Raw genomic sequence first — 11,818 nt, 5'->3', positions numbered from 1 at the left:
ACATTCGTAACATACAAACCGTTGCTTATGTACATCGGGAAAAAAAAAGACACATTTCAATCTCAAAGATTTTATTCAGATCATTAAAAAAATCTCCAGGAAGGGGAACACTGTTTACTTTTGTAGCTAGATAATAAATGTTATACTTTTTTTATCCTATTTTTATCTATTTACATACCAGCATTACAAGAAAAAGAGTGAGAGCAGAATGTACAAACCATGGGTTCCTCACGGGTAGGTGACAGGTGCTGCCTGCACAATCCATCCATCCATCCAGTCCACCTGTTCATTCAGCCCCCCCATCATCCACACTCTCTACTCCACCTCCGATCAATCTACTCCCTCTCCCCCGCTCATCACGTCTACAACCCCCCCAGTGAAGCCTTCACCTGCATCTACCTCTGGAGGTGTGTAGGGGGGGGGGGGGGGGGCCCGGGGACTAAGCTAGCATCCCCCCCCATTCACACATAGTCCCTCCTGGTGTAACCGTTGACGGACGCCGTCTTGACAGCCGAGTAGTTCGCCGCCGCCGCCGCCGCCCGGGCGTGGGGCTTGACGCCTCCTCCGCTGCCGGCCGCTCCGGGCGGCCTGGGGGGGCAGGAGCAGCAGAGCAGCGCGCCCCCCAGGACCAGCAGGCAGGACGCGGCCCAGCCGAAGTAGAGCGCGTTGCCGAACTCCCTCTTGCCCGTCTCCTCCAGCATGGGGTCGTAGAAGTCCACCACGATGGCGTTGGCCGTCCAGGACACGGCCACCATCAGGAGAGTCCCCGCCAGCAGGAAGGTCACCCCGGCCGTCACCACCAGCCGGGGCTTGCTGGCCGCGTCGGCGCTGCAGTTGGTGCACTTGGCGCCGGCGGTGGACAGGCCGACGCCCGCCACGCACATCACCAGGGAGACGACGACCAGGGCGCGCGCGGCCTGCAGGTCCACCGGCAGCCCCAGCATGGAGTCGTGCACCTTGCAGTGCATCTGGCCGGTGCTCTGCACGGAGCAGTTCATCCACAGGCCCTCCCAGATCACCTGGGAGATGACGATGTTCTGGCCCACGTAGGCCGCCACCCGCCACATGGGCATGCCGCACGTCACCATGACGCCGAGCCAGCCGGCCACGGCCAGGATCATGCCCAGGATCTCCAGGCCGGCGGAGTACATGGCTGAGGAGGGGGCCGGCGGGGGGGCTGCGGAGGGGGCGGCGGGCCCGGGGAGAGGCTCTGGTCCTGGGCACCGCGCTGGAGGATAGAGGCTCCCTCTGTTTGGGCTCGGCCCCTCCGGAGTCGGGAAGGCGATATGGGATCTCAGCGGCTCCGGTTGTGAGGCGGCGAGCGGGTGAGGAGGAAGGGGAGAGGGTGAGAGGCGACCTTCTTTATATTGCAAAGAAGGGTGAAGGTGGAGTCAAGTTAAGCTGGCACCCTGTTTACTTCTCAATCACATTTGCATTCGGGGACAAGAGGGGGGGGAGGGGGGGGGGGGGGGGGACAGGGGGGTCGGGATGAGTTGATGGACAGGTCTTTGGGTAGCCCCCCCTCCAACCCAAGGCCACACACTGATAAACACAAAAACACACACACACAAACAAACAAACGCATACAAACACACACACAAACAAACGCATCCATACACACACACACACACACGCACGCACGCACGCACGCACACACACACACACACACATAGACAAACAAACGCATACAAACACACACAAACAAACGCATCCATACCCACACACACACACACACGCACGCACGCACGCACGCACGCACGCACGCACGCACGCACGCACGCACGCACGCACGCACGCACAAACAAACCCATACATACACACACACACACACACACACACACACACACACACACACACACACACACACACACACACACACACACACACGCAAGCACACACACGCACACACACACACACACACACACACACACACAAACACACACATGCACAAACGACTTCTGAATAATTGTAAGTCCTCAATCACATCTATAGCCTATCCAAACAGCATCCAGTCCACATCGAAATCAGATCCAAACTTATTCGCTATTTAAATCCCTTTCTGATTCAGGCAGCACTTTCTTGGATCAGGAATATGATACAGAGAATCATGGAGCCAATCGGCTGCTCCTTATTCAAATGCTAAGAAAGTGACTCTGTGTGTTTGTGTGTGTGTGTGTGGGGGGGGGGGGCTCATGTGACCACCTGAGAGAAAACGCCAACTCATCTTGTGAATAAGATCCCCTGGCGAGGAAACAATGGCCGACCTTGTCTAGTGACGCCAGGTACAGAGAGCTACCGACACAGGACCAAACCTCAGCTCTCTCTTCTCGGAAAACTTAAAGACATGATTGCATTCAAGGGGCAGGATAGTGTCTCCCTGCCACAAAGCTACTGGGTTCGATCCCCGATGTCTCCCCAGTCTATCTGTAGGCATCCCTCAAAGAGATGGCTCACCACTAACCTCATTAATGACGTGTCTAAAAAGCTGAAATCACAGTAAATCGCTTTGGATTAAAGCGTCAACTAAGTAGCAATTAGTAATATTATTCAATAATAATAGGAAGATTCTTCGAGATGATCATGTGTGATAATGAGTGAATAAAATGCTTTGCACAGATCCTTTGCTTGTTGGCTTTGAATTATATGTTAGCCCTCACCTCACTGTCCTGAATGTAAACACGAAGCAGACTTGTGGAGGTGAGTCACCTTTGGGATGAACTTACTGCAGTCAAGATGCCGAGTTTTGTCAACGCTGCACTTCTAAATAGGAGTTGGTTAAGGTGATAATTTGTGAAAGGGTGTTGGTTCTGAAATTCCACCGAATTATTGTGCAAGAAAGTTGGCAACAACAGCTGAAAGTACACTGTGTTACCGAAACCCATCTCTATGTTCATACAGAAACATAACTTTGAAATCTCTGAAATAAAAAAACCCCACAAAATAGATGTTAAATAGACACACGAAACTGCTTAATGCCTGATTTTGAGGAAGAAGAAACCCTCATCACGTTGACAGAAAGGAAACAGGGAACTTTGGTTGGTTGAAGGGGGCGGTTCTTTACTATAGTTTCAGAACCTTGTTGACATTCAGACAGACAAACATTGACGGTGTCGCTCCCGGGTAGAGCTGTCAGGGTTGACCCGGTCTGAGGCTCTTCCTGCCAGGGTCGGAGGTCATCGAGGGTCAGGAGCGCCGCGGTGTGCATCACACGCATCATAACATCGGACCGCGTGATTGTTACCAAATGCTGGAGGGGTTCAAAGACTGGCTGATAAGGACTGCTTTGGTCAGTGATCCCTCCACATTCTGTATAAAACACACCATTGGGGGGCAGGCTAGTGTAGTCTAGTGCAGGGATGGGCAACTTTCATGATAAAGAGGGCCACAATTCTTCATCATCACCATCAGAGGGCCATGTGACTGTGCACTTCAACGAGACGTCAACTGAGAGAAGCTACACATTTTTGAATTTGTTGGATATGATTTCCTGTATTCTGGTGCATTTTGGGGATGGCCACTACCAACAAAATCTTCCAGATTCGTAACCTATGTATGGTATGTTGATTGAACCAACATACATTCATTTCATGTTTTCCATGCTCAAACAGCCACATGATTGGTTAGTATTTTGATCAGTGCAAAGGGCTCACATACATCATCGTTCAATGATGTCACAAAACTGAAAAACAGTGGCCCAACATTAAGTGCAACAACTCAATGAACTCAAACCCAACAAGCAATATATTCTCTTCAGGGCAGTTGTGGTAGTTGTAGTTGCGACTTAATCGGAAATCTTTCACGACTGATGTCGCTTCTAAGCAAACTAGACACATTTGCCTTTGAATTCTATGAACAGATACTCTGCTTTTCTTCTTTCTTGACCAAGTTTTCTGTAACTCTATTCTTTTTTCTATTCTATATATATATATTTTTTAAATTAAATTATGTGCGGGCCTGAGGTGAGGATGGCCGCACATGAAATTAAGTTTTTAAATATCTGGTCTCGATATATTTAGAAACCTAATCATATCTAGGCAAACTCATCAAAGCAGAAGCGAGTATCCAAATGTCAGTACCCTTGCTACGTCTAGGCTACACAATGTTGTGATGTTAACCACGTATTTTCATCCGTTTTGGCTGCTGCATTGGAATAACAAATACATTTGAATAAAGAGTAGAAGGCTATCTGGGATGGTTATGAAACGAAATCAAATGCATGCCCCTATGTTTTTTTTCTTCTAATAGCAGCTATCATGAAATGAGGAAAGAACGGTAGAACAGGGACGTTTTCTTTGAGCTCTTTAGACTGTGCAAGATGGCTGTAACCCTTCCTGTAAGCACAGCCTCTTGGGACACACTTTTTCCACACTGAAACTGATTAAATAAATAGGAAATGACACATTGTTTTGCACTTCGTTGTACCATTGATATTTTTGACACACTGTAGGTTGTACCCTGTACTGGATTTTTTATTTTTCATTTTTTATGGCCATACCTCCCGCACGCTTGTACAAAACAAATGTTTATATGATTTTAATGATTTAGGGCATAAGCTCCATCAATTTAAGATAGTTTGACAGAAAAATACAGACTGGTGAAATCAAAAACTCTTGTACAAATTAAATGTTTGATGGTTTTAAAGTAAAGTAAAGTTTTGTGCCCCTCTTATTAAAGACTGGCCCCTCCTTGGCCCCCCTAGTAAAATGTGTCTAGAACCGCCACTGATGCAGGCGCATTAAACGAAGACGGGGAGCGATGGTGTGGTATACGAGAAAGACGCAGAGGAACTTTCCTCACGTGCCAAGCCGCGAACGAACCAGCTTGGCATTGTAAAATGGCTTTTGACCTATTTTGGGAGGCGGTACAGAGGTTGGGAACTTAACCCTTTGAGTACCGCATGAGGCGCTATTTTTTCGTTTCAACCTGAATATTGGTGGGGACATTTCAGTCGTCATTTGACGTTGGTGAGGACACGTCTTTAGGTCCCCACGCAAATCTACGCCACTGAACCTAACCAAAATAACCCTGGTAATATCCCTAATCCTAACCATAAGCCTAGCTTTAACATGATCTCCAACCCAAATCCTATCTCCCACCCTTACCTTACACCAAGCCTATTTAATGTGCTCCTAACCGTCTGTGAAGAACCGTATGATTAGCTGAAAGGACATTTGATAGAAAGCTGGTACCAGTCGGAGCCTGCTGCCGATGAAGTACGGGCACACACACTCACAAATACACACTTACACAGACACACACACGTACACACCCACACACAGACACACACACACACACACACACACACACACACACACACACACACACACACACACACACACACACAAACACACACACACACACACACACACACACACACACACACACACACACACACACACACACACACACACACACACACACACACACACACACACACAAATGCAAGTATCCACACATAGGACTACACATGCACACAGACACTACAAGTAAACACATGCGCACAAGCAAGCATGCGCACACACACCCTGCACTGCTGTTAGGTTTCAAATATAAAACCTGACAGATTCATGATCCCTGCATGGAGATTACTGACACCTTGTGGTGCGGGATGCTAACAAACTGTGGAAGGTTTTTCTCTCAGACACAAGAGTTAATGCTAAAAAGACATAAACATCGATGAAAAGTTTCTATGCAAGGTCCGTAATCAATACAAGCATGCCAATAGCATTCTCTGAGGCATCTTGACAACGTTTTTTTTGGTTTGCTGTTTTGAGCTGTTGTGTTTCTTGTGGGGGGGGGGGGGGGAGGGAGTTGAAACAGCACTGGGTGAAACCGTGAAGGTTTAAAGAAACCGCTCTTATACTTTACTGCACTCTCATTGGCTCCTGTCAGCTTGCATCGTTCAAAACCGGAGCGGTGGGGGTATGGGCGGAGGTTTGTGTCGGTTGGTGTGACCTTAAATAACACCTGTATTACCTGAGTTTCCTCCTCTCAATGTCAGCAGTGAGGAAGCCCTCCAACTCTCAGCGTGCTGCTGGTCAGCGTGTGGTGAGTTAGGGGGCTTCCCGACTGCTTAGATGGCCCACAGCACGGCAGGATAGTCTGGAACACCACAGTCCCGACCACAACATTCAAAGCACATTATTATAAAGCTGTCTTACAAGCAATTTCCGCAAGAATACAAGCGAATAACATTTGTTGGAAATGTGTATTAAAATGGACTAAGAATTGCATTTGGAATGAAGACTCAATAAAGCTAATCACAACTAGCTTTGCTAGTTGGCTAGTTAGTTAGTTGACATAAATGTAAACACCAACAACTTTCAAGGATTTTGTAACCTATGGCAGGAATATGCATTCAATCCCATCCCATCCCTGAGGCACACCCCGGGGTTCTGGGTTGGAATACTGATGTACAGTCCGGTTCTGAAAAGGTTCTGGGTTCGAAATACTGATGTACAGTCAGGACACCGGCGTTGTCTGTCTGTTTGAATGTTTGTGAGTCGACAAGGTTCTGAAACTATACTAAAGAACCGCCCCCTCCCACCAACCAGAGTTCACTGTTCCCGTTTCTGTCGACGTGATGAGGGTTTCTTCACCCTGGTGTAATGCCCTGACTGACCATTGGCCGTGGCTGGGAGTCGTGTCTCTCTAAGTCCCTGTAAGCGTCTCTGAGACAAAGTGTCCAATGACTCAGTAGTCGATGGTAAGAGAGCCGCAGCCCTGCGTGTGTCTGCTTGTGCCGCGCGGCGATGCACCTGCCGTGGGAGAGGAAACCAGTCCCACCGGTTTCTACACACTGCTACAGGTGTCTCAGCACGTACCGACACATTCGCATACACACACACACACACACACACACACACACACACACACACACACACACACACACACACAGACACTCAAATATAAACACATACACACGCAAGCACATACACACACACACACACACACACACACACACACACACACACACACACAGACAGACACTCAAATATAAACACATACACACGCAAGCACATACACACACACACACATACACACACACACACACACACACACACACACACACACACACACACACACACACACACACACACACACACACACACACACACACACACACACACACTCAAATATAAACACATACACACGCAAGCACACACACACACACGCATACACATACTGAGAGTGTACACACACGCACACGCATACATACAAACACACACACACACGCACATAATATAGCATTTTCACATTCACACTTACACACACATACTGAGCATTTACACACAAACACACACAAATACAGAGCATGTGCACGCACATCAATTATAACCAACGATATGGGAAGGGACGTGAACTGCAGCAGAGGGATAGACAAATTTGGAAAGAAATAGACAGAGGCAAATAGATCTAAAGACAGAGAGAGACAAAAATAGAAGATGACAAGCAATAAAACGAAAAAGAAAAAGAGAAAAGGGAGGAAGATAAAGAGGTTGAGTAATCTTTCCATTGGATAGTGTGTGCGTGTGTGTGTGTGTGTGTGTGTGTGTGTGTCTGTGTGTGTGTGTGTGTGTGTGTGCGTGCGTGCGTGCGTGCGTGCGTGCGTCTTGCGTGCGTGCGTGCGTGCGTGCGTGTGTGTGTGTGTGTGTGAGTGTGCGTATTACCGGGTTGCAACAGATCATTCAAATGCATGACTTACAGATTGACATCAGACCCTTAACCTCTCTGGCTGATCCAGAGACAGGGTCCGAGGACAGGAGGACCCCCCCTGTAGGTCCCGGTCCGGCCCGGAGGGACCACTAGGCCAGGGCCAGGGGGGACCTGTGGGATCTGCATGGTTCATAGATATGTTCGATTGCATTGGACCTTTATTTAAAAAATGGTAAAAAATAAACATCATCAAACACATCGGTGGCTTCTTCTCGGATCACAGTCCCCAGAATCCTTTAGGGAGCTGTTTAATGTGAGATGAAATGAGATCACAGCCGCATGGTTTCAGGGAAAGACAACTGAAGACCTCACAAGGTGCCGGATGTGGACTTTGTGACTTTGTAAACATCTGAACCAAAGTCTACTGCTGTTAGTCTACACGTAGTTGATTAGAGGATTGAAAGACGCGTATTCACAAAAGCTCTCATATGTTCAAATGGAGGAAAAACACATAGGCTATGTACACCTGTCGTTCCCCCCCCCCCCCCCCCCCCATTGCCATAAATAGCTTCCTTTGTGTTTCACGGATATAGAAATGAATAACTGAAAAGCCCTGCGGGCAAAATTCTACAAAGGTGCCTGCATCCAAATACAATGTGGCAATCCCTTGGTTACACCTCAACTGACACACAACCGGAATATTCCAGACCTTCAAATCCTCCATGCGCCATGCTTCTTGATCTCCAGTGTATTGCACAGCATGTGCAGTTTTACATAATTACTGTTCAAACACATTTAGGACAGATGTACGTCAGCAATGCAGTTCCTCCCGATCGCTTTGAGTCAAAAAACAATAGTACCAATAGTATTTGACGCACATAATTAAACAGCGTAACATTTGGATTGGATGGATTTGCGAAAATTAAATCAGACACAAACTAAAAGTGAAATGTAAATATCCTCACATCTCATCTCAGAGCTCTTTCAAACAAAGAAAACTCATGTCATCTGGAATCTAGTTGTATGATGTGTGTGCGTGGGTATGTTTGTGTGTGTGTGTGTGTTTTTATATCTGTGTGTGTGTGTGTGTGTGTATGTGTGTGTTTGATTGTTCCTGCGTTTGTGTGTGTGTTTGTTTATGTGTGTGCGTCTTCGTGTCACAACAGGTATGAGTCATGAGTCCTGACCTGTTGACAACTCCGACTTCCGAGTGAAACTGTGCCACCGTTTCCCCATAATGGCCCCCTGTGACACGCAGTGATGACATCACACACCAAACACAGACCTGAGTCTATTGCTCGTATAGAAACTGCCCAAGCCTCGGATCCAATCGATAGACTTGTCTGTCATCAAAACACCCAATTATAGAATGAATCAAATTTATTTGAGCATGTTATTGGTTATTATTGTGACTGGGACTGTCCCTTGTTCCTCTCTTACCTTCCCCACTTTAAGGTTTCCCCTTGCGTAAAATGAAAAGAATGTGAAAGTAATAAAAGTCTGAATTGAATTGTCATGTTTTACGAGATTGTCCAACAAACTCGATCAAAATACTGTAAGGACGCGTTGAAGGTCCCTTTGAGCCTCCTCTGCTCTGAACCTATCAGAGCGCGGTGACTGGTGTGTCTGTTTTGGCCCTGTGTCTCGACTCGACGTGCTGGGAGTGAACCAGCCGGTTAAACCAACGAGGCGAGCCCCTGGGGTTGCAACGGTGCCTGTCCCTTACCAGCCTGCTCACACTTGTCCTCCTAGCTCCTCTCGGCTTTCACACGCTTTCTGAAGGTAAAACGTACAATGACCACCAGTTTACATGTGCCTCTGCACACAACGTTTTGACACCATCAACATACCACACCACAGTCGTTTTGGGTCGGCTCATTGCTAAGAATCACTAATCTGTGAGTGTGGGATCTTTATGTGCCCTTTTAAACCTTTTAATGATTACTTTTTCACCCACAACGCACCATCAAATATCTAAAGTGAATACTATGAGTCAGCCAACTCCTGCGCCTCCATCTGTCTACCAGGCGAACCCCAAGGTTGGGGAACCCTGACCTAAAGACAAAGACTGATCAGTTCACTGCATTGTCATGTACACAAGTGCACGAGAACAAGAGTGCACTAGCACACAAGTGCACTGATTTTCCTGAGACAATGCATTCTTGCAGTCACAGTTTCCTGTGCAGGTGACACGGAAAAAGAAAAATTTCTCGAATTTCTCGTTATTAAATGATCCTGTACCAGTCACGTTGTATTATGAGTGTTGCGGCTCAAGGGTCACTTCGGTGGACACCGGACATCAAGAGGCCTGCACACACACATGTGTGTGTGCGTGTTTGTGTTATTCACTGTAATAGACAAGTGAAGAAGACAGTAGTTTTAGTGTGGCGTTGACGCAGCCATGGCGCCGCGAAGGAATCTCCACGCAGGAAGCTCTGATCGCCCCCCCCCCCCCCCCCCCTATCTCCCTTCACTGCCTTAATTGTAGACATTCCTGTGTGATATACCCGCGCGTGGAACCCGATCGCCGCGTCGCTGGGCTCCGGTGGCTTTAATGAACCACCGGGGGTAAAATAGAGCCATTCTTGTCCAAACGGCAGTTTCTGGCCCACAAACACTGCTCCCATTCAGGTCCTCAGACAATCTGATTCTCTTTAATTCTCTTTACCCCCCCCCCCCCCCCCCCCCCCCCCCCCCCCCTCGACCCTCAAACCACTCTCACTGGTCCTTTCGACGGTTTTCTTTTCTTCTTTTTCTCCTCTTCTGTACATCAGTCTAGCAACCGACATCACATCATTTATTTATTTTTACTTTGCTGTTGTGGAAACATCTCCTTGTGGTTCTCGCCTTGCTACAACTATGGACACCTGGCGAGAGTGAGCTGTCCTAGACACACGGCCTGAAGAGCACCCCCCCACACACACACACACACACACACACACACACACACACATACACACACACACACACACACACACTCACTCACATACACACACGCGTGTTCTTCACACAGCGGCCGCTCCAGGGATCGATTGAACATCTCACCTTAAGGTCAGGAGCGATCACTTTTACTTCTCTGTGCGGTTGTCATGTCTGCGTTCTCTGAGTACCCGGTGAGAGAGGGTAGGCTGTCTTGATGGGCTTAAATGCTAGTTTAATCGTGGTCTGTGGTTGTGTTTTGACCCTTAGAAGTGTGCTGAACAATGTTGAGCAAGTTGGGTGATCAAATATTATGTCATTTTAAGGATGTGATCATTATGGTCAAAGTTATCGCTTCTTTGTAAACCCAATGTTGGCTTGCCTAGCACTTGCATTTCTTCTATTCGAACCTCCGCTTCTCTTTTGCTGGGATTTTATTAGTTCAGAAATTAGCTCAAGTAAAAGCGGAACAGTTTATATTTCTTTAAAAGAATAGATGGGAAAGAGGAACAGAGAGGAAAGGAAGAGGTTTAAATGCCATGATAGAAACGATGGTCAGATCTTCAGGAGAAAAAGGGAAATGACTGAAACGTTATTCAAACCTTAACTTGACTGAACTAATTCACCCAGCGGTCTCATGTTTTTGACTGCATCACTCATTTAAAATAAACATTTAATGCATCAGACATTTTATATGACCGTCATGTGGATTTTGTTTTGCTCCTGTCTTAATCAAAGAATAATTCCACAACTTCAAACTGTATCTTTGTGAATAATACTAGGCCACCGTGTCATAAGGGCGTTATAGAATTCACAGTGATCTCAATTGCACAGTTTTCCATGAAAGTACCCTTTTCCTTGTGAACACAGGGGAATGCTTTTCCTACAGCTGTGATTAAAGTACCGTACACGTTTTTAAAAACACACTATGTATTCCTATGTATGGTGACAAAGACAATAACGTGGCTAATCCAAAAGCACAAAGGAGTTACAAAATGGCGTACTACGATAATGGTTATATAATCCTGAGGGTGTGTCGAGGAGTTTGGGACGCTTCACTGAACCAAAGTAACGTGTGAGTCAGTGTGTTAGTGGTATCACCTGAATCCGTTACGGTACAGGAGAAGACAAAACCTGGCATGATGACACATGCCCTGGGGGGGGGGGGGGGGGGGGGGGGGTGGGGGGTGGTACACACACGTCACAAAGCAGCGTGACTGTGAGTGTGTGTGAGAGTGTGTAT

At 47.2% G+C, this 11,818-nt stretch overlaps 1 protein-coding gene across 1 annotated transcript; it reads right to left on the bottom strand.

Moving 5' to 3' along the window:
- Nucleotides 1–420: 420 nt before the first annotated feature.
- On the bottom strand, nt 421–1,352 carry LOC115560646 (claudin-4). The gene has a single exon (XM_030380048.1). The coding sequence runs from the start codon at nt 1,149–1,151 to the stop codon at nt 462–464; it is 690 nt and encodes a 229-aa protein (XP_030235908.1). The 5' UTR covers nt 1,152–1,352; the 3' UTR covers nt 421–461.
- Nucleotides 1,353–11,818: the final 10,466 nt, after the last annotated feature.

The sequence above is a fragment of the Gadus morhua genome, chromosome 16 (genome assembly GCF_902167405.1).
Source record: "Gadus morhua chromosome 16, gadMor3.0, whole genome shotgun sequence".
Lineage (NCBI taxonomy): Eukaryota > Metazoa > Chordata > Actinopteri > Gadiformes > Gadidae > Gadus > Gadus morhua.
The sequence above is the reverse complement of the archived record's forward strand: the minus strand, read 5'-3'. Positions and strand labels throughout refer to the sequence as shown.

Coding starts and splice junctions, on each gene's coding strand:
- LOC115560646 (XM_030380048.1), bottom strand. CDS start 1,151: ATGTACTCCGCCGGCCTGGAGATCCTGGGCATGATCCTGGCCGTGGCC.